Raw genomic sequence first — 24,071 nt, forward strand, 5'->3', positions numbered from 1 at the left:
ACTATTAATACATACACATATGCAAGATAAAAATTATATCCTCGTTTTGGATATGAAGATAAAAATCATCATCATTTATGTGTGGCTTGGTAGGCTAGAAACTCCAAAATAATCAATTCAAAAATAATTAGAATAATCAGTTCAAAAATATTTAGAATTAATAAGATAACTATGTGATTATGTGCAATACATAAAAATTAAGTTTTCGTGTATTTCTGCTATAGTATCTTAAAATGAGATTCCATTTAAAATAAAGATTAAAACTATAATGTACTTAGGAATAATTTTAATAGGCAACATTAGACCTGTAAGAAAAAACTAACAACTCTAACAGGATACAAAAGAAATTTCAATAAAATGAGAGTCAAGGGACTGAATGAGTATAAAAACATCAACTTTTCCAAATTAATGTTGGGGTTCAGTGACATTTTAACCAAAATCACAAAAACCTTTTCCTATGAACAATCATTCTAAAATTCACCAGAAATAAGAAACAGGCAATAACCTCTTTTTAAAATACAAAGCTTTGAAAAGATGGAGTAAAAGTTATAAGTGATGTTGAAGGACTTGTCCTACCTGTACTAAATATATTAGAAATTATTTTTAGGGCGCCTGGGTGGCTCAGTCGGTTAAGCGACTGCCTTCGGCTCAGGTCGTGATCCTGGAGTCCTGGGATCAAGTCCCGCATCGGGCTCCCTGCTCGGCGGGGGGTCTGCTTCTCCCTCTGACCCTCCTCCCTCTCATGCTCTCTGTCTCTCATTCTCTCTCTCTCAAATAAATAAATAAAATCTTAAAAAAAAAAAAAAAAAAAAAAAGAAATTATTTTTAAAAAAACAATACTGCCAATACCCAAAGAATCAACAAAATAGGACAAACAATTCAGAAATAGTGCTAATATATATATATATATATATATACACACAAAGCTTAATAAACAACAGTAAAAACTACTGTTTGCTGATTGTTTACTTTTTATCAGCATTATACTAAGAACTTTACATATTATCTTTAATCCTAAAACAGCTCTGTTGAGCAGGCATTTATTATCCCCTGAAGAGAAGAAAAACTGAAAACAGGTCAAGTAATTGCCTAAATTCACATGCCCTGTGAATGACAAGGCTAAGATTTGAATCCTGGTCTCTCTATCTTCAGAGTCTCCTCTTTCCAGCAGACCTTGCTATGAGGAGGCATCACACATAGACAAGAAAAAAGATTATTCAGAAAGTAGTAGAGGAAAAAAAAAAAATCAACTAGATTTGGAGGGAAAAACTCCTCTCTCCTCTCCTTATATCACATATCAAAAGACATACAAATGGATTAGATAACTGTTTTTGTATGTTTGCAAAAGATTAAAAATTAATCCAATAAAGCAAAAGTATTTTCTCAGTACTAAGTGTTCTAGGCAGTACTCCAGGTATTAGGGATATAGCAAATAATATAAAATTTAGATAAAGATCTATAATTACCAGATGAATATTGACCTGAGCTTTACACAGGAAAAAGTATTTTAAGAATAAACGTAGCACAGATATTGAACTCAAGTTGGAAGAGGGCACTGTGGTCTCAAAACAAGAGGTAAAACTGCTGCCCAGTTTACCCCGAACCCAACCCTTCCCCATCGCCATCGCCACTGCTGCTAGGGAAGGAGGGTCAAGATCCAAAGGAACCAGAGCAGTTGAGAAAACTTTTTTTTTTTGGTGATTTGAGCTTTGAAACTATGGATGACAGTTTAAGAGAACATTCTGAAAAATGGGGCACACTTACAGATTGTGTGGTGATGAGAGACCCCCCAAACAAAATGTTCCAGGGGTTTTGCTCTTGTGACTTATACTTGTATTGAAGAGGTGGATGCAGCAACGTGTGCTTGACCACACAAGGTTGATGGGCCTGTGCTGGAATCAAAGAGAGCTATTTCTAGAGAGGATTCTATAAAGCCTGGTGCCCATCTCACAGTGAAGAAAATTTTCATTGGTGGCATTAAAGAAGATACAGAAGAATATAATTTGAGAGACTATTTTGAAATGTATGGCAAGACTGAAACCATAGAAATTATGGAAGACAGGCAGAGTGGGATTTGCTTTTATAACTTTTGATGATCATGAGAGAGTTGATAAAATTGTTGTTCAGAAACACTATTAATGGGCATAACTGTGAAGTGAAAAAGGCCCTTCCCAAACAAGAAATGATGTCTGCTGGATCCCAAGACATTGTGGAGGTAGGTGGATCTGGCAACTTTATGGGCTGTGGTGGAAACTTTGATGGAAGAGGTGGCTACGGTGGTGGAAGTGGCAGGAGAGGTAGTTATGCAGGAGGTGATGGTAGATATACTGGATTTGGAGGTGTTGGTGGCATCGATGGTGGTGGTCCTGGTTATAGTAGTAGAGGAGGTGATGGTGGTGGTGGACCAGGATATGGACACTGAGGAGGTGGATATGGTGGCAGTGGTAGAGGACAGGATGGTTACAATGAAGGAGGAAATTTTGGAGGTAACTACGGTGGTGATGGGAACCACAATGATTTTGGAAATTATAGTGGACAAAAGCAATCAAATTATGGACCCCTGAAGGGGGACAGTTTTGGTGGAAGAAGCTCGGGCAGTCCCTATGGTGGTGGTTATGGATCTGAGGGTAGAAGTGGTGGATATGGTAGCAGAAGGTTCTAAAAAAATTTCAGAAGAAAAGGGCTACAGTTCTTAGCAGGAGAGAGAGTAAGGAGTTGTCAGGAAAGCTGCAGGTTACTTTGAGACAGTAGTCCCAAATGCATTAGAGGAACTGTAAAAATCTGCCACAGAAGGAACGACGATCCATAGTCAGAAAAGTTACTGCAGCTTAAATAAGAAAGCCTGCTTGTCCAGGACTGTCATAGCCACAGTTTACAAAAAGTGCAGCTATTGATTAATGCAATGTAGTGTCAATTAGATGTACATTCCTGAGGTCTTCATCACATATAGCTTTGTCTTTGTCTTTTTTCTTTTCATTACATCAGGTATACAGCCCCGTAAATTGTGGTAGCGGTACCAGGAATAAAAAATTAAGGAATTTTTAACTTTAAAAAAAAAAGAAGAAATGTAACATAGGTCACAAAAGATAAAGGTCAATGGTCTGACCTCATAAAAATGCTGATCATCTGCATATTGAAAATATAGTAAGTGAAAATAGACAAATGACATACAAAAGATTACTCATTATCACATAAATCATTTTGGACCTATAATCAAAAAACATGAGCAAATAATTCACAAATCAATAATAAATGGATTTTTAAATGTTCAGCTTCCTAATAATTAAAGAACAATGAAATAAAACACGAATAAAAATATAAACAGATTGAACTGCCCAATTAAAAGATAAAGAGAGACAAACTGAGGGTTCCAGAGGGGAGGGGGGGTGGGGGGATGGGTTAGCCTGGTGATGGGTATTAAAGAGGGCACGTACTGAATGGGGCACTGGGTGTTATATGCAAACAATGAGTTATGGAATACTACATCAAAAACTAATGATAATAAAATTTTTAAAAATGTAAAAAAAAAAGATAAAGTCTCTCTCTCAAAAAAACATTTCTTTTGCATCTATAGAAGACACAACAAAAACATGATCTAAAAGCATTTAAAATAAAGGGACAGTCAAAGGAAAATATGAATAAAATAAACACAGCAATGGTAATAATAAAGCAAACTAGAATTCACGGCAAAACGCCTCAGGACAAAAGAACTATATATTTTCTTTAAATTAACGAAGGAATTACATACAAAGAAGGTAGGTAAAGTGGTTACTAGCATTGCAGCATCAATCGACATAGCATCCAAGTATAAAAAGCAAAAGCTAATGTTAGAAATAAAACAAAAACCTGACAAAATTACAATCTTTCTGGAAGGTTAAAACTCCTCCCTCAGAATTACACAGGCCAAGGAAACAAAGAAAAAATATATAGATTAGAATAATACAATTAATAATAAGCTTGCTCTAATATACACATAGGACTTAACTCCTACCACAAAGAAGAAATACAGTTATTTTCCAAATGCTCAAGCAAAAATTTTTAAAGTGGGTGGCATTCTAGGATGTAAAGAAAACCTCAAATTCACAAAAAGTAGAAATACTGCAACCCCAATGCTCTATAACAAAAAGAAATAAGTAGCATAAGAATAATATGAATAATTTCTTATATATCAAATATTTAAAGATGAAAATGAAAATCTTGGAAGATTGAAACTTTCATATAGATTCGTAAGCTCCATAAGGTCAAGTATCATGGATTCACCACCGTGTTCTTAATTCCACAGTGTCTGCCAAATGGTACAACTCATAAAACCTTTTTTCTTACAGATTTTCTATTTGAGTCAAAATGCATGGAAAATACTCTAAAAATTTTCATATAAAAAAATCACAGTCATTCTGACTTTGAGTTTAGTATTTATGTTAAAAAAGTTAAGTATCTGGGCGCCTGGGTGGCTCAGCTGGTTAAGTGACTGCCTTCGGCTCAGGTCATGATCCTGGAGTCCCGGGATCGAGTCCCGCATCGGGCTCCCTGCTCGGCAGGGAGCCTGCTTCTCCCTCTGACCCTCCCCCCTCTCATGTGCTCTCTGTCTCTCTCATTCTCTCTGTCTCAAATAAATAAATAAAATCTTAAAAAAAAAAAAAGTTAAGTATCTTCTTATGCTTTTCAATCATTTTTCATTATCTCTATATACATTTATAATAAATGTATATAAATTGTCACATGCTAACTTGTGCTTTGGAATTCAAGATTTCAGATGTTAGAAACGTATTATGGCACATATAGCATATACATTTAACACCCCCCAGTGGGGTTCTAAGGCAGTATCCCAAAATAAAACACATTAATATTCCTGCAACATATAAACGTTCACTTTAATGCGATAAATAAATACTACACAAAAAAGCTTAATGACAATACAGGTCTGGTTCTGCTGCTGAATGAATTCAAATCAGGTCAGGTTTTGCCTGCTGAATGTGTTATCAAAAAACATTTGTTTTGGGCGCCTGGGTGGCTCAGATGGTTAAGCGTCTGCCTTCGGCTCAGGTCATGATCTCAGGGTCCTTGCACTCTTGCTCCCTCTCAAATAAATAAAATCTTAAAAAAAAAAAAAAACCCTCAAAATGGATTAAATACCTAAATGTGAGACCTGAAACTATTGAACTCCTAAAAGAAAACACAGGCAGTAATCTCTTGGATATTAGCCTTAGCAACATCTTTATATATTGCTATATGTCTCCTCAGGCAAGGGAAACAAAAGGAAAAATAAGGTATTGGGACTAAATCAAAATAAAGAACTTTATATGGTAAAAGAAGCCATCAACAAAATGGAAAGGCAACCTAATGAATGGGAGAAGATATTTGCAAAGGCATGTTATTCTCTTCTGAAAATAAGAGGATACATTTTCAGATTTGCTTCACAACGTTTTTGTTTTCCCAAAAAAATCATTTTAATTCTCATATATTGTAAGCCTATGTAAAATTTTAAGGGGTTAATACCCAAAATATATAAAGAAATTCTATAACTCAACAGCAAAAAACCCAAATAATCCAATTAAAAATGAGCAGAGGACCTGAGAGTAGACAATTTTCCAAAGAAGATACATAGATGGCGAACAGACACATGAAAAGATGCTTAATGTCACTAATCATCAGGGAAATGCAAATCAAAACCATGAGATATCACCTTATAACTATTAGAATGGCTAAAATCAAAAAGACAAGAAATAACAAGTGTTGCCGAGGATGTGAAAAAAAAGGAACCCTTGTGCACTGCTGGTGGGAATGTAAATCGGTGCAGCCACTCTGGAAAACAGGATTGAAGTTCCTCAAAAAATTAAAAATAGAGTTACCATATGATCCAAAAGAGCAGTCCAAAAAGAACAAAAAAGAGTTATCTTCAAAGAAATTACACTTTTATCTAGGAAATAATAAATTTTAACATTAACAAATTTAATTATCTGATAACAACAACTATGCTACTAAACTGCAAAATAAAAGTTAAAGATACATTCAGCCAATAAACACATAAGATGCCCTCAAGGCACAAAAATCATTGAGAAAATTTTTTTTCATTCTATACTAGATTTCAGCCCACTATATCACCCATTTAGTTATCCTTTTCCTAAAATTAATAGAAAAGGAAAGAAAACACAAATGAATGAAATAAAAATAAACAGAATATCTCAATAAGAAAGCAATTTCTTTAGGAAAGCATACATTTGCTAGGACACTAAAAGAAAAAATGTAATAAAGGAATATATGTCTATTTCCAATGGAGATTTTCAAATTAAAAATTTATAGTCAAATACAACTGTGAACTAAATTATAGAAGTTAAAGGACAGATTTAGTCCAAAGAAAAACTAACATAGAATTCACTATATAGGAATGCAAATGAGTACAGAAAATTCAAACACTGAATTTCTAAACAATTTAGACATGAAAGTTTCTATTGCTTTTGTAAAAAAAAAATAATTTAAAAAACCCAAACCTGCCATATTCGTGTAAGTCCATGTTCTAATTTCTTTTTTATGTAGCCACGATCAAAATCAGTTTCTTCAGTACCCATATTACTCCCTTCTGAAAATACAAGAGGATACATATTTTCAGATTTGCTTCACATTTTTGTTTTCCCAAAAGAAAAAAATCATTTTAAAATACTCTCATATATTGTAAGCCCATGTAAAATATAGAAAATATGTTCAATATTTATACAATCAAAACAATGTCAAAAATAAGTGTTAGGATTAAACGCATTTGATACATAAACTTAAGACTGTGAAATGTTAAGTATTTTACACCTAAGACCACTCAGTACATATGCGATTGGAGCTGGGATTCCAAGTTGGATAATGTGATCCCAGAGACCGGGTTCTCAATGACTTATATACTGCCTACTGCCGGGGCATTACCGGACCCATTAACCTAATTATCAGTTAATGTGCATGTTAACAAGGGTACAGATTGCAGAACTGCTCATGCAGTAAGGTAATGATGCACATGTTTTACATCTTTCATGACCCAGAATAGTCTAACAAAGAATCTAACAATGTCCAGTTCAACAGGTGAGAGCAATGACCTGCTTGAAAACAAATTTCCCCCTAAAAGCAACTGAAAATACACATATATACATTTATATTAAAAAGATTATGCCTTGGGGCGCCTGGGTGGCTCAGTTGGTTAAGCGACTGCCTTCGGCTCAGGTCATGATCCTGGAGTCCCGGGATCGAGTCCCGCATCAGGCTCCCTGCTCGGCAGGGAGTCTGCTTCTCCCTCTCCCGCTCCCCCCTCTTGTGCTCTTTCTCTCTCTCACTCTCTCTCTCAAATAAATAAATAAAATCTTTAAAAAAAAAAAAAAAGATTATGCCTTTTTTTTAATAAACTGTGGAACAACTGAGAATACTATTTCACCTTAGGCTAGCAGGGTGAGCACTGGTAACCAGCAAAAGGCCCTTGCATAGGCCAGGCCCCATATTCATGCCTAGTGTACCTCTGACCACTCCTACAGCTTAAGCTTTATTATCTGTATGGTCTGGCTATTAGGGACCCAGCAGCTCAGGGCAGTGCACCTGGATGACAGCTTTAGAGTTTTCTTTTAGAATGGTAAAGCATTAGGATGCCAGCAGTATCACTACAGAGCTACAGGAGACAACCTCTTGAGCCCCTATCAGCTTTATGACGTTCTGGGAAGAAAAAGGTTCAAATTACTGACTCCTACAATTGTATTCCTTACTGTGAATATGAAAGGATTAATTGCAGGTGAACAAATGACTTTTTCAAGTTCAATATATTGTCAGATGTTAGGCTAATCAAGGTCCTGAATATTCTTTAGATATCCAGAATCAGGTCAAGGAATTTTAGCAAAGAGTACTAATAAGTATATAAGGCTCAGTGTTTTAAGTTTGACTTTACACCCCAATGAAAATACATACACAGACACAACAAACTATGAGCCTGAAGCAAACTATGAGCCTGAAGCAAAAAAGCAAACTTCACTATGATGAGTATGTATCATCCCCTAAACTCTTATATTTCAAGTGTGTATTAATATTGTTCCAAACTTTCTCTCTGGTTTCTCCCTAAATAATGTACTAGAAAAGGGAAAAGAGGTGCTGAAATGTCTTAATAGTTTCTGCATCTAGAAAAAAATAAAAGTTGCCAAAACAGGATAAACTTGTGAAGGTCTGGTGTCCCAGTAATCCCACCAATTCCCTAAGTAAACTGAGATTAAAAAAAAAAAAAAAGGCCTGTGGACATTTCGTCATCATTATCATCATTATTATCTCTTGACCCATTTCCTTTGACATTAACAACAACCAGTGTAAGCACGTTACATTATCCTTAAACTTTATAGCAAATCTATGGGTACATGCGTTACTACCCTATGGAGCTGTTTGTTTGCTTTGATTTTTTAACCTCCCACTTTAAGAAGGAAGCTGAGGCCTGGAGAAGATAAACTTCTTCACATTCTCATCTTTGGAAAATGGCAGTCAAAAATCTAAAGCGGGTATCTCTGACTGCAACACCCGTGCTCACACGGGTAGTACAGGGATGAGAGTACAGGAGTTGGGTAAGAACAGTCTGGCCTAGAAACCTGGCCCCCTCTTCTCTGCTTTCTCCTCCTCCCTTCCTTTACCACCCCCCCAGCAATATTCCTAAAAGGATGAAAATCCTTCTATAGAATCTTCCTGTTATTTTTTGCTATCTATATTTACTATCTATATTTATAAACTTCTTATGAGTCAAGAAAAATATTAAACTTACGCCTTCTATACTATAAGAATCCTACAATACGATTTGTGTTCTTCCACGCACCCAAACACAGAAACCAAACACCTCAGAAATTAGAAGTTACTAAAATAATTTGATTGACTAGCTACATTAAATTGTATGCAATACAAAAAACCTGTGCAGTATAATTTATTTTGCCCATATTAAACAGAATGCTGATAAAAACATTAATTACTTTTAAAAGTATTTTGAATACTTAATCATATTGTTCAAGGATGATCACTTAAGATATAATTATACAAATGAAGTAAGTTAAATATAATGTCTGGTTAATAATTCCTCAAAGATTTGTTCTTTATGTAGCTGACTATACCATAGTCATTTAAAGTTGTGTTTTCCATTCAAATATTAATATTTTAAAGCCTTTTTATAAAATTTTAAGTCCTGCTGTGTTTTCATAGGAAGAAAAGTATAATTATGATTTTTTTCAATATTTTATTTATTTATTTGAGAGAGGGAGAACGTAAGTGGCAGGAGGGGGTGCAGAACCCAACATGGGGCTCGATCCCAGGATCCTGAGATCACGACCTGAGCCAAAGGCAGACACTTAACCTACTGAGCCACCCAGGCACCCCAGAAAAATATAATTATTAATTCTTAGAATCTAGCTTTATTAGTACAACTTGCAAATTAGCAAATAGATTTAATATTAAATATTAGCATTAATTTTACAGTAAATTGGACAGACCAATGTCTTACCTAGTTTGCAATTAATTTTTTAAAAGCCCTTTGTTAATAATTTAGTCCTAAAGCCATCACCACATATTCCTGAAAGCTGGTAATATCTATCACTTAAGAAGTCCTTTGGTCCAGTTAATCCCCAAAGTTAATGGAGCTTTTATAGACACTGAATGACTTTCTTCAGTGAATATTTAACCTATGGGTCACTAAAGTTCCTGAAATGGCTATCCCTTTTCTTTCTCCTTATTCCAGAAATATGGCATATTTATAGTTGTTTTTAAAATAAAATAATTTCCTACCGGAAGCAGAAGTAGTATCCTCATTGTCATGTTTTTCATGCCATTCCATAGTCCTGTAATAGCTGAGCATAACTTCCCACAGTGCTTTGCACAGGTCAGCAAGGCATGGAATATAGCTGTCTGGTGTAACATGCTGAAGAAAATGAGCAAAGTCAACTTTAAAAATTATCACAACTTGGAAAAAGGAAATCAATCCATTATGTCATTTGTGTAACTTAAGTACCTTTGACAATCTCTAAATTCTAGAAATCACATGGATATTATAGATATTCCATATCTATTAATAACATTTTAAAATAATGTTTTATATAACATAACTATGAAACAATATGTAGTCTCAAATCTCCCTAATGAAAATGAGTATCTTTTCCCCCCTCTATCCTTTGTATAAACTACCAGCTTGTCATTCTGCCCTCTAACTGTGGGTAGAGTGATGCCTCCATTCTATTTTGCAGGCTGTCATTATGGAGCATTTGCTTCATCCTTTGAGATTTTGTAGCATTTCTTCCTTTTGTAATCAATCTATCACAATCAATCATGCCAATAAAACACTAAAAGGCTAGTAAGACTGGTATATACTAAGCCCTCCAAAGTGAAGAGCTAGTAGAAATAAGCTACATAGCAAATATGGCTATGGTGTGATTGATGCTTAAGATAGCACAGGTTGGTATTGGTCCTCTCTCTTTCAAAACATTTTTTCCCTCCTCTAAGCTCCATGTTTATTAAAACATTCATCAAGCAATTAATAAAAACATGAACTCATATGGCTCAGTTCACTTTTGTGCAAGCAAGTCAAATCTCTGAAACTCAACTAGGAAGTAGTAAAATAAAGCAGTTGTTAAGCTCTGGAGTCAGACTACCTAAGTTGGGTTTATGCCAAGAATAGCAGGATGGTTTAATCTAAAAAAAATCTATTAATATAATTCACCATATTAACAGTCTAACAAGAAAAACCAAATGATCATCCTAACAGATGCTGGAATAAACCTTTTGACAAAATTCAACAGCCGTTCCCAATAGTAACTCATAAAAAAATTAAAATGGATGGATATTTCTTTAAGATAAGGAAACTAAGGCAATACCCACTGTGGTCAGGAACAAGACAAGGATGCCTACTATCCCCACCACTATTTAACAATGTTCTGGAAGTATTAGCCAATGTTATTAGACCAGAGAAAAGAGTAAGAAGCAAATAAACAGGAAAAGAAGAAATCAAATAATTTCTATCTGCAAATGATAATAATATATCTAGAATATAATTCTTAGAGAATCAATAATAAAACTAACTCAAACAAAATAATTTAGCAAGGTAGCAGGTCACAAAATTAATGCAAAAAACAAAAGCATTCATATATACAAATAATAATCCATTCCTCATATCATACACAAAAATAAGCTCCAAATGGATAAGAGATCTAAATAAAAAATAAAACTATACTAGCACTAGAAGAAAACTTGAGTTAATTCTTCTCTCAGCTTGATATAGGGAAAGTCTAACTACAACTAAAAATTCAGAGGTAATAAAATGTAAAATTTGATACATTTTAGTACATAAAAATTTTTTTTTTAAGATTTTATTTATTTGACAGAGAGAGACACAGAGAGAGAGGGAACACAAGCAGGGGGAGTGGGAGAGGGAGAAGCAGGCTTCCCGCCGAGCAGGGAGCCCGATGCGGGGCTCGATCCCAGGACCCTGGGATCATGATCTGAGCCGAAGGCAGACGCTTAACGACTGAGCCACCCAGGCGCCCCAGTACATAAAAATTTTAAAAAAGAATTTACATGGCAAAACGAAACACCATAAGCAAAGTCAAGACAAATGACAAACTGAAAAAATATTTACAACATACATCACAACAAAGTGTTAATATCCTGCATCTATAAAGAACTCTTAAAAGTTTTGGGGAAAAAGACCAAACATCCTATATAAGAATGGGAAGAAGTCACAAGCAAACTGCACAAATAGAGATACAAAAATGGCCATTAAACCTATGAAAACATGTCCAACTTAATTCATTAATAGGACAAATGAACACTAAAACTACAATAAGACACAAATTCTCACTCGTCAGATTGGTGAGAATTTTAAAGCTGACTATTAACAAAGATTCTCTCCTTGACCAAACTCTAGCCAAGATCCTCTAAGCTCTCTTTTCAACTAGGCCTCATTCTTGGCCTATAAAAACCTGAACAAAACACTAACATAGTTTCTAACAGCCCAAGGCTGCATCCCTAGGCTGACGCTAGTCCCCGTTAAAGTGCCTCTCTGAGAAAACTCAAGCCTGCCAAAAGAATTTACTGTCTGTTCCAGGTAACACCTGAAGATAGGGCCCCCATCTCCCAGCCTCTGAGGGAGAAAGTGGGAGTCTAACTTCAATAAGCCCAGTTAGCAAACCCAGATGGGCTTCACAGGGACTAACCCCCACTTCCTGTTTTCTGCAATTTTTCATTCCCTGACTCTGAGCCCTGCCTCATCTCCCTCCTTTTAAAACACCCAGTCATCTCTGTACAAATGCAAGTTGAGCCTGGTTCACACTGGATTCTTTTCCCTATTTCAACAGGATATTACTAGTTAAAATCTGTCCATACAACTTTAATTTAGTATTTGGCTTTATCTTTGACACTCTATTCTGTTGTCGAGGCTGTGAAAAAGTACCCACTGTCATACATTGCTGGTGGGAATGAAAAATGACATAACCGTACGGCAGGGAATTTGGCACTGCTTAACAAAACTACATGTGTTTGTTCCCTTTGACCCAGCAATCCTACTTCTAGGAATTTATCCTGAAGATACCACTCAAACAATGTGAAAATATATATGCACAAGGTTATTCATTGTGAAGGATTATTTGTAACTGCAAAATACTGGAATCTATCTAAATGTCCAAACAGGAGATTGGTTGAATAGACTACTGTTCATACACACAAAAGAGTACTACACAACTATGAAAAATAATAAGCCGATACATGCATATTTAAATTTTTTTAATTAAAAAAAAAATTTCTCCTGGTAACCATCTGTTTGTTCTCTATAGTTAAGAGTCTGTTTTTTGGTTTGTCTCTTTTTTTCCTTTGTTCATTTGTTTTGTTTCTAAAAGTCCACATAAATTTTTTCTCTGACAGACATATTTCACTTAGCATTATATTCTCTAGCTCCATCCAGGAGGGGAGGTGGGTGAGGGGATGGGTAATATAGGTGAAGAGGATTAAGACTACATTTATCTTGGGGGTGCCTGGGTGGCTCAAGCAGTTAAGCATCTGACTCTTGGTTTTGGCTCAGGTCATGGGATTGAGCCCGCATGAGGCTCCACACTGGAGCCTGTTTAAGATTCTCTCTCCAGCTCCCTCATGCTCTTCCTCTCAAAAAAAAAAAAAAAAAAAAGAGTACACTTATCTTTTTTTTTTTTTTTTAAGATTTTTTATTTATTTATTTGAGACAGAGAGAATGAGAGACAGAGAGCATGAGAGGGAGGAGGGTCAGAGGGAGAAGCAGACTCCCCGCTGAGCAGGGAGCCCGATGCGGGACTCGATCCCGGGACTCCAGGATCATGACCTGAGCCGAAGGCAGTCGCTTAATCAACCGAGCCACCCAGGCGCCCCAAGAGTACACTTATCTTGATGAGCACTAAGTAATGTATTAAATTGTTGAATCACTATGTTGTACACCTAAAACTAATATCATACTGTATGTTAATGATACTGGAATTAAAATTTTTTTACTTTAATTTTATTATGTTATGTTAGTCACCCTACAGTACATCATTAGTTTTTGATGTAGTGTTCCATGATTCATTGTTTGCATATAACACCCAGTACTCCATGCAATACATGCCCTCCTTAATACCTGGAATTAAAATTTTTTAAAAATTTTTTTAAAAATTTCCCCTTCATGACATACATATATGATAAAGGGAAAAATTTTAAATTATATGTATAACATATAAGTTACATATACAATATAAAAAATATATATCTAAAATTACACATGTCATAAGAAATAGAAAAAATTTAATGCATATATCTGATATCATCACAAAAATAAAGAGAGAAGATAAACAAGAAAATATTGAAGTTAGTTATCTTTACAAGGTGGGGTTGGGGATGAAATGGAAGAAATGTAAGAGGAAGTGACACTTCTCTAAACATACCACATAGGTACATATTCAGAGAAGAATTAGAATGACCATCCAGATTTACACACAGCTGGCAGAGATGAATAAAAAATATTTTTCCACACTTATAATTTGGAGTAACTTTTTATGTTTACATGTCATGTTTACTTTTGTAATTACCACCTTTACAATGAACCAGTCTTGATTTTTTCCCCTCTTGGTTTATCTTTATCCCATCACTACGTATCCCTTATAGCACACTCATGTAATAAAAACTTGATACTGATGCACAAGGTCAGGAAAAAGCTAAAAGCAGAAGGCAAAGAAAAGAAAAAAATCACAAAAATGTTCTGGGCTGCAACTCCCAGCAATCATTCACCTGAATAAAGGTACTCTTTTACAAGTCAATTTTTTTTCACCTTCATAAACTCAACTTTACATAAATTTGTATTTATATTATGCAAATAAATTTAATCTAATTATATCCCAACATTCTTTCGGGTAGATAAAAGGAAGACAGTGTTAGTCTTATTTCTTCCCAAAGAAAAATTATGACTATACAAATAACTGTGTTATAGTTCACCAATTAATTTTTATTATACTTGTCACAGTTTAACAAACCAGAAAATTAAATCTTAGAACTACTACTACCTTCTATTTTCTACCCAGATGCTGTCTAGTTACATTACTTGCCTATTTATTCGAGGAAAAGGAGGTTCTTTACTATGTTACCTCTTGATGATTTGCTGAAATGTAATGGGTTTGGATGAGATACACAAAGACATATATGTAAATTCTTTTCCAAAAAAAAGTTGACATTATTGAAGTTATAGCAAGCTTTTTCTCACCAAACTGATCCAAGTGTAAATAATTCACAAATCTAGCTAAACCACTGCACATGCCTGAAAGTCTTCCAAAAGAATATAAATTGCATTATCTTCACAAATATGTTCATATATACAAACATAAGACTATGACGTACTGAGCACCAGATAACAAGATGACTCTTGCCTAAATTTATATTCTAAAACAGAAACAAATGTAGAGATTCTTTGTACTAGATACATATGCAGTAAATAGTTTAAGGAAAGAGGGCAAGGTGGGAGAGAGAAAAAATACTGTTTTTAATACATTTAAGCCCAGATATGTTAATTTCTGCACGTGAAGACCATGCTGGCAATAAGTTAAAAGAGTCCTTTCATTTTAAAACTGGACTCCAAAAACCACTTTTCTCTGTACCATGCAACCAACTGGTGTCAACTCTCATAGCAACAAATGCTTCTTATGCTTTTAACACCTTATTACTAAAATCATTCACAACTAGTGTTCTCTCATCAATTTATAAGAATCACCTCTAAATTACAAGTAGAGAATCTTATCACACAGACATGGGTGAATCATAACTATAACAAAAGAAATTCAAAGAAACCAGCAAATAAGCAAATAATTGCATAAGTAATCAAAAAATAAAAGCTAGGCCAAGAAGAGAATTTGAGTTTCTGAATTAACAGACCATGAAACTTCCCCTCAGACATCGATTCTTCTTCACACCAGCAGGACATAACAGAAAGACACCTACAGAAGGAATTGGAAGCCCTGGGTCCAGCCAGCACGAGTTCCGCAACTTAGCGGTCACAAGCCTTACACAATAAACCACTGGGGACTGAAGTTTCTGCCTTTCATAAAACACTGTTAGAGATTCCTGGATCTGCCTACCTCATCACTAGTTTTATCTGCCCACCAATTACTAAATACCTAACACTTCATCTCAGTTCAAGTCCCAATTAAGGGACGGTACATTTAGGATAAGACCAGAAATACCAAGGCAGGGGAATGCCATACTCTAATCCCAGTTCCACGTTCATATCACCTATCAATAATAGCAATGAAAGTCTTGAACTGGTCCATTTAGAAAATATTCACAGTGAGACACCCCAAAAGAACTAAAATAATATGTCTTTAAATTCTGTTTTAAAAATTAAGAATAGGGGTGCCTGGGTGGCTCAGTCATTAAGCATCTGCCTTCAACTCAGGTCATGATCCCAGGGTCCTGGGATGGAGCCCCACATCGGGCTCCCTGCTCGGCGGGAAGCCTGCTTCTCCCTCTCCCACTCCGCCTGCTTGTGTTCCCTCTTTCGCTATCTCTCTCTGTCAAATAAATAAATAAAATATTTAAAAAATAATAATAAATAAATAAATAAATAAATAAAATCTTAAAATAAATACATAAAAATTAAGAATATATGGGAAACAGAAATTTAATTTTCAAATATTTTCCTGTGTTCTAGAGCTATTCTCCATTGCCATTCTTTGGCTGAAAGCTAGTAGTTTCAATTCATTCAGCAAAAGTTGTGAGGTAAGTGGAAAAGAAAAAGAACAGTATTTTAGAAATATCTCAAAAAACATATAGAAAAGAAAGTATATTTTAAGTAATATAATTTTTTAAAAATCCATAACCCATATACAGATAACATACATGTCTAGTAACTCTGAGGATTATACAAGGCAACAAATATCCTTGGGGGAAGGATTTGGAGAATATTCACAAATCTGGATGTTATAATGTAACATTATAAGTAGAAAGTCCAACACAGCATTTCCACTATGCTTCACTATTCAAACATCAAAATAGGCTTCTTAATCAAATCTTGATTAACACTTCCAAAAAATCCACAGAAAGGATATGCTATTCCATCACTGTCGGCTAAAGTAACACTCTGCACCTTCCATTTCTGCTATTTAACTACTTCAACCAACCTACCTGGTCAAAATAAAAAGGATGATATTAGCTTAGTAAAACCAGCAACATCTCAGCCTTAATTATAAACAATAAGTAAGAATCTAGAGGTCATTTTCAAAGAACATGAAACAAATAGGAGCATGCTCTTCCAATCTGTAGCACACAATGAAAAAAAATGCCATCTTTTAAAACTTGCTTAAGTGCAGAGCTAAGTGGTACATATGAAAAAAGGAGAATGCCAGATTTAGCTTTTTAATTCTTATTAATTTGCTTTTATACACATCAGAAATCTCTATTACCAAATACCTACAAAAATTTCAGGAATATGATTTCTAAATTACAACATCAAAATAAAAATTCTTAGGATTATCTTAAATTCTTAAGGTATTTTTTGTTCTTGTTTCATTTTGATTTAGCACTCTAATCACATCCTGACAAACATAAAAGGAACAGATGTCTTGGCATCCTCACAGGGACCCAAAACTCCCAGCGCTGCCACCCCCCCATCCCCAACTTCATACACACACTGATAGATGGATTTCAAAAAACAAGAGAGTCAGCAGTATCTCTAGATGAACCCTGTTAGCACTGTGAGCTACATCACCAGAAGCTGGTACTACTGCCCGTCTGGGAGGCTTCAGGAAGTATGCTGCAGATCCAAACGGCACTAGACCCAGGAGCTAAAAACATCTCTGGGGAGGCTGAACTCTGGACCTAAATAAATGTCTGGGCCAAGCAATTATAAGATCTCTCCCCCCACTAATTATTTCTGTAAGGGCCAAGCTGTACAAAATACGAACATCTTCAATACTTTCTAACCACTGGAAGCCAGAGATGTGCACAGTATAGTGGAGTGGACAGCACACATTTGGTCTTGGGGCCCAATTTTGTGACCTACTTGGTCATGAGGCTATAATATCACTTCATTTATCTAAACACCCCTAGGGATAAAGCAAATAACCTACGTTCTCTCTGAAGCTTTAAACACTATGACTCTCCAAAGACAACAATGTACATAAGCTGCAGCAAAACTTTCCTTGTACCAAAATAGATTCATTCATGATTTAAAAACACAAACATAGGGACACCTGAGTGGCTCAGTCGTTAAGCGTCTGCCTTCAGCTCAGGTCATGATCCCAGAGTCCTGGGATTGAGCCCCACATCGAGCCCTGCATCGGGCTCCCTGCTCCGCGGGGAACCTGCTTCTCCCTCTCCCACTCCCCCTGCTTGTGTTCCCTCTCTCACTGTGTCTCTCTCTGTCAAATAAATAAATAAAATATTTTTAAAAAAATTTAAAAAATTAAAAAAAAACACAAACATATCATGGTAAGAAAATAGTCACTCTCATCTCCCATTTTATCATTAATACCAAAATTATATATACCCACAAAATCATATTTATCTGTATGATATAAATGATCCTAACTTGGAACTAAGTGACTAGCACCTTGAGAAATTGCTTGTAAAGTACTAAACTGTGAAACAGAAGTGTCTCCTCTAAACCATTGGAACTAAGTAACTAGCACCTTGGAACTAAGTAACTAGCACCTTGTGAAATTCCTTGTGAAGTGCTAAATTGTGAAACAGAATGGTCTCCTTTAAACCATTCTCGGGTTTTTTTGAATTGCTGTTAAATGGCATGAATCAAATAGACAGGTTAATACTATAAAATAAGCAACACAGGTGTAATCAGAATACATAATTATCTTTCAAAGTTACAATCAATAAAATGCTGGGAACCCCTAAACTGAGATTATCACCAAAAAAAAGGGTAGTATTTAAATGTAAAAGCACCATCAAATTAAAAATAGGGTTTCTTGAAGGTCTCAAGAACAGCCTTCTACCAGTAAATTATTTTTTGTTTCTGCTGGCAGTAAATGCCATGCTCTAAAAACAGGCTGGGTCTTTAACATTTACTCCCAACCCTCCCCCACCACACACACACACACACACACACACACACACACCACCCAGCAGTCTACACTACACTGACAGGTTCTTAGACTTGGGCAGCCCAGGGCCCTTGCCACACCTGAGCCAGTTTCAAGTGACCAGGAAACCCCTCCATTTCTAGCCAAAGAGGGAAGACTGGCTACTCAAATAACTACAGCCCAAAGCATGCACTCCAGAGGCACTCAGTCCCAGAGAACACTGAACAACCAAATCTTCATACTGAAAATCCAGTTAAGCCAAGCCAGAAGACCTAAGGCTGGTTCCTTTCACCTGCCCTAGGCTCTCTTCCTCTCGTGCCATTGCTCAGGATATTTCCTTATACTTCCCCACGACCCAGCTACATACAGTGTGCTGTTGAAATCCAAGACCCTCAAAACTTGCAGCCTCCTCTTAACAATAAGATACAGTTTTGCCTTCCTTGGACCCCAATAACACTACATTGTTTGAACTTTTCTTATCCTACCTCTGGTCATAATTAACGTGACGCCTTACTGGATTATAAATTCTATAAACCCTTATCTATCCTTGTTGAGCTGAACTGATTACTTGATTAACAAACGCTGAGTGATGATAAGGGAACTAGCTTATGCTTAGCAAGTCAGAATATTAAGAAAATGGAGTCTTGTGTCCTTTGCCAGCATCCATGAAAGGGTAAGGTACTAGCTTGTCAGTTTGTAAGAGGATAAAATTTCAGACCCTTAACGGTTCTTGACAACCCAGAGAGTAAATAGCAGGGAAAATTTTTCCTTACCTAACTTTTGATCATTAAGTTTTGAATTTTAAGAAATTACCAAAACCTAGTTTTTATTTTATTTTAAATATATAGACATCAATATATATTCATATATAAGAAAATATACGAGTGGTGATGGTAAAAATATGTGATAATAAATCTGACAGCTTTATTCTTTGGAGTATTCTAAAACTGACCTGAGGAAGCAATTCAAGTAAATGTATAGTATTACTCTTCTAACTGAAAGGACTTTTCTCTTGAGCAAATGTTCAAATTTGTAGCTTCCAATAAGAGAGAAAAGGTCTACTCGCCTAACAAATCAACCAAATTAACTCCAACAATCAATTAAATGTCCCAGTTTAATTTCCTTCACATCCTAAATATGCCTGAGTGATAAACAAAATAAATTATTCTTGATATGCTACCTTCTGGTATCTGACAATTAAGCTAATAAATACAAAATAATCAGCATTCATGTGTACAGGGAAAGGAATAAAAGCAGACATCACTGATGAGGAGTATAAATTGAAACACTTTCTAGAGGGCAATTTTGGAAAAATGAACCAAAATCCTTATAAATGCAAAGCCTTTGACAATGCAATTTCATTTCTCATCACTTATTGTAAATAAAGATGTGTACAAAGATTTAGCTTTAAGAATATTTACTACAGTGTTGTTCATAATATCAAAAACTAGAAATAAAATAAATATCTAAGAATAGGAAACTGGTTAATTAATCCACAGGATCTTACACTGAAATACTGTCAAGCTATTAAAAGTTATGTGGGTAGCGTATTTACTGAAATGAAAAATTATTTATAACATAGAAAGTGGGAAAAATGTTGTAAAACTGTGTATACAGCATAATCCTACTTTTAAAAGCTATTTGCTTACAAACACATTAAAAGAATCAGCTTTGCATGCATAAATATTAATTTTTATTTTCTTCTTTTTGCTTAATGTATATTTTTCTCTATGTTTTACTTGTATGATTTCAAATATGTATATTTTTAAGAGTAAACATCATGTTAATGATTGCTTAGTTTGCGCAACTACTTACATAATCCATATTCTAACACTGTAGACTCTAAATAATGTAAGAACATATAAATACCAGACTAGTTTAAGTCAGAAAACAGTCAGCAAAAGAATAAAGAAGCAGTTAATTCTATAGAGAAGCAAAAACATGATTGTTTGATGAGAGACAATATATTCTTCATAACAGAAAATGCCCTGAGAATTTGGGAATAGAAACATGTTTTTGACTAAAAAGAGGAATTTGTCTTTAGGTTTCTATATGAACATCAAAATAAACTATACCTTCAACAGAGATCTTACTAAAGATATTTACTAACCCTCAAAAAAACTGACACTGAATTCAGTATCAAGAGAGAGTACTTACAAGAAAAATTTTATAAAGCTTAGAAGAATGGAATGTTAGACCAGCAGTCCCTTTGTCTTTCTACGATGTATGCACATAAAGCATCTGTAAAAGTACATGGCACAGGGGCACCTGGATGGCTCAGTCAGTTGAGCATCTGACTCTTTATTTCAGCTCAGGGCATGATCTATAGGTCATGAGATCAAGCCCCAAGTTAGGCTCCGTGGTCAGCACGGAGTCTGCTTGAGATTCTCTCCCCTCTGCCACCCCCCCCCACTCACTCTCTCTCTCAAATAAATAAATAAAATCTTTAAAAAAGAAGTCCATGGCACACAAAAGATGCACAATGTTGGTTTTCTTTCCCTCATACTTAACTTAAATTTGGACTGTGTCAACATCGTACCAATTAGAGACAAGGAGGGCAATTGAATTTACTCAAGAAACATTTACTAAGCACCTCCAATGTGTCAGACTCTGGGAAAACATATACTGAAATGATTTCAAAGTTTTTTCTTAAAAAACTCCATTTTTCACCAAAGTTATTACTACATTATCAAGTTCATTTCAAAAACAGAACTCAAAACTCATTAAGCTCATTTGGAAATGAAAAACTGAAAAATGGTTGGGAAAATTTCAGCCAGCGTTAGCCAGCTCTATTATCATAAAATTAATCAATAACATCCTAATTAACATCTTAATATAAGCTTCCCAGGGAAATCCAACAGCCTGCCAAAGAAGGTTGTAAAAAAATTTTTTTTTTAACTTTCAAATAGCCTACAAAAAGTTTCTCTACAAGGTCACTAAATAAATAACATCCACTTGGTGTCTATAAATTTCTCCACAGACTGGTATCAACATGTAGGGGTACATCAACGTAAATGCAATCACAAACAAGGCTTAATTTTTTTAAGTAAATAAAATGACCACTAAGCCCCTTTCATTGGCCCTTTCCGGAAATGAATGAGGTTTAATTCATTTTGAAATTTTTGCTAAATATCAGTCATTTATTTGAGCTTCAAAATAATGTACACATTTTTAAAGGAGCCTAAATTACTGATCTAACAACTGTTCGCCAATACATTCAAGAAAAACAGGAAAACCACACTGAAAGATAAACTGTAAGAAGAAAAATTGTGCTTCTAATGAAATCATTCAGAAAACATTGTTTAGTAAAGAAAGAAAAGTAAGTACATTCAATTACAAAATAATTTCAAAAAGCTCAAAGCCAACTAAGCTTTTAAACTCAGCAATGGTTGACAGGACACAAATCACAGAAATGTCATAACAGGATAGGATGCTGCTGGCCTTAAGAACTCTGAAGTTCTCAGTTTACCAGAGTAAATAGAAAGAGAATGCAAATTTTATCCCAGATTTCTTTGTAAAGGGATATCAAAAAACTTAAGTTCAATTTCATTCTAGCCCATTTAGTAATAGATGGATATGAGTGGTTTAAAATAATACTACGAACAAGGGCAAGCAGATGATTAGATCTCTTCATTTCCAATCTCTTTCCTTTTAAAGGAAACACAATTGTTCCCATTTACAGGAACTCCACCCCTCTCTCAACTCTGATGAGTATACTATTTCATGTATTTCATTTTTTAATGTTATATTTAAACTCTATGATTAAGGGCTTCCTTCAAAATACTGCTATTATACAGAGAAAACCAACTGCCCAAATGCCTGAACTCTTTCTTCTCATTTCTAAAATCTACCAGTCAACATCTTATATGCATTTCCCGAGGGCTCTGTTGCTTCTTTCTTACCTGACATTCCATTGCCACATACACTCTCCCATTAGCACATCCTCAATAAGTATTCTCAGTGACTTTTAATCAGAGCTAAATGATTCCCAATTGCTACATATTGAAAAAAATCAAGAACCTTACATTCTAATACAAGGCTCCTTCACAAATCATCTCCCTTGCCTGAGCTGTGCCATTCCAGATCCTTTATATGTGTTCTCACCAGGAAAACATATTTAAATCTCCTTTCATCAGTTTATTTATTAAATTTCTAAGGGCTGCTTCCATTTTTCCTCTCCTGAGCTAATCATCTTCATTTATAGAACTCAGTTACTAAAAGGTCACATCTTTTCATCAAACTAACTAACAAATAAACAAATCTGATGAGAAATAATTTCTTCCTAATCTTCCCTGGCTTAAACATGTCAACTAGAATTCAAATATTATAAAACAAATTAAAACTTAGTTAGGTTTCAAAGAGATATCCACATCCCTGTCTGCCTGTGGCAGCACTGACTTAAATACTTCTAGAGGCCTGGGGTAATTTCTGGAACTTCTTTAATTTCTTATTGAGAATTGTGCCAAAAAAAATGGGCCACCTTAAAATGCATCACATTCTTCACCTCATTATTCAGCTCCCCTAAGTCTGTTCTCTCAACATAAAGAGCCCACCATACCTAATTCTGTTAAATCCTTTCCTCAAAAGAAATTCCTTCATGAAGCCATCATCAACATTTGCTACTATTCTCATCACTTCAAAACTCTTTCAATGAATGTCTTAGCACAGCTTGAATATAAACCAGAAGTGTACAACTGCATTGGATGAATAATAACCTATGTGCTGGCTGTTCTGGGTGGAGGGGGCGGTTTCTATCTCTAAGCTCTAGTAGACCAATAAATCACTTGTTTCCTTAATTTAATTATATATACCTCACTACTACCACACATAGATAGATAATTTTATAAAGAATTACCAGATGTTTCTTGGAGTCATTTTAACAAGCATTAACTCAAAATAAAATCAAGAAAGATAAGCCCTTTGTTATCTGATAATTTAAATATACACACAGCTCCTTCAAAAGTCAGCTTTAAAAAAAAAACAGTGAAAGAAATTCCAAAAAAAAAAACAAAACCCAACAACCTATGGTAAACACTTTAAGCATAAATTTTTGTTCATAAACATTTATAAATACAACTTTCAGCTTTGTATTACATAAATGTACAGAGGACTTTCTCAAGAAGCAGGAGCACAAATATGTCTTTGACTTAAAAACATATAAAAATTTAATGGTAAAAGTATACTATGCACATACACAAACACACACCAGATTTAACCAAAGTAAAGAAGGCTGAAGGACAAAAGCCTAATTTGTTTAAAATGTTTGTTTTAATTATTATAAGTTATTTTCTGCTGTAACAGAGAAATCACCAACTTGTAATAAACTGCTTTACCATTTAAATCATCTCTTCATGATAGCAACAATAATAGAATCAAAAAATGAAATTGATTTCTTGTATATTTAATTTAAAAATATATACTATCAAACTAAGAAAATATATGAATAAGAACAACACATTTCAAAATCATTGAACTTTAACAAATGATGGCTGTACTTAAAACTGGATATTCAAAAATGAA

General features: G+C 34.8%; 1 protein-coding gene and 1 pseudogene across 4 annotated transcripts in view; one reads left to right on the top strand and one right to left on the bottom strand.

The window, feature by feature from the left end:
* VPS50 (VPS50 subunit of EARP/GARPII complex) overlaps positions 1–24,071 on the bottom strand; it is a 130,158-nt gene that overhangs the window by 62,476 nt on the left and 43,611 nt on the right. For 3 of the 4 annotated variants that reach the window (XM_045864693.3, XM_064575263.1, XM_064575264.1), the window contains 2 exons: positions 9,769–9,901; positions 6,489–6,577 (listed from right to left, as the gene is read on the bottom strand). In XM_045864693.3, coding sequence (XP_045720649.1) covers positions 6,489–6,577; positions 9,769–9,901 — 222 coding nt within the window. The remainder of the gene's footprint in view (positions 1–6,488; positions 6,578–9,768; positions 9,902–24,071) is intronic. The other variant, XM_045864694.3, reaches the window with a different exon arrangement.
* LOC123836053 (heterogeneous nuclear ribonucleoprotein A3-like) lies at positions 20–2,932 on the top strand (annotated as a pseudogene).

Source organism: Mirounga angustirostris, unplaced genomic scaffold (assembly GCF_029215605.1).
Source record: "Mirounga angustirostris isolate CCGP_5_RB_7025 unplaced genomic scaffold, mMirAng1.0.hap1 SCAF_12, whole genome shotgun sequence".
Classification (NCBI taxonomy): domain Eukaryota; kingdom Metazoa; phylum Chordata; class Mammalia; order Carnivora; family Phocidae; genus Mirounga; species Mirounga angustirostris.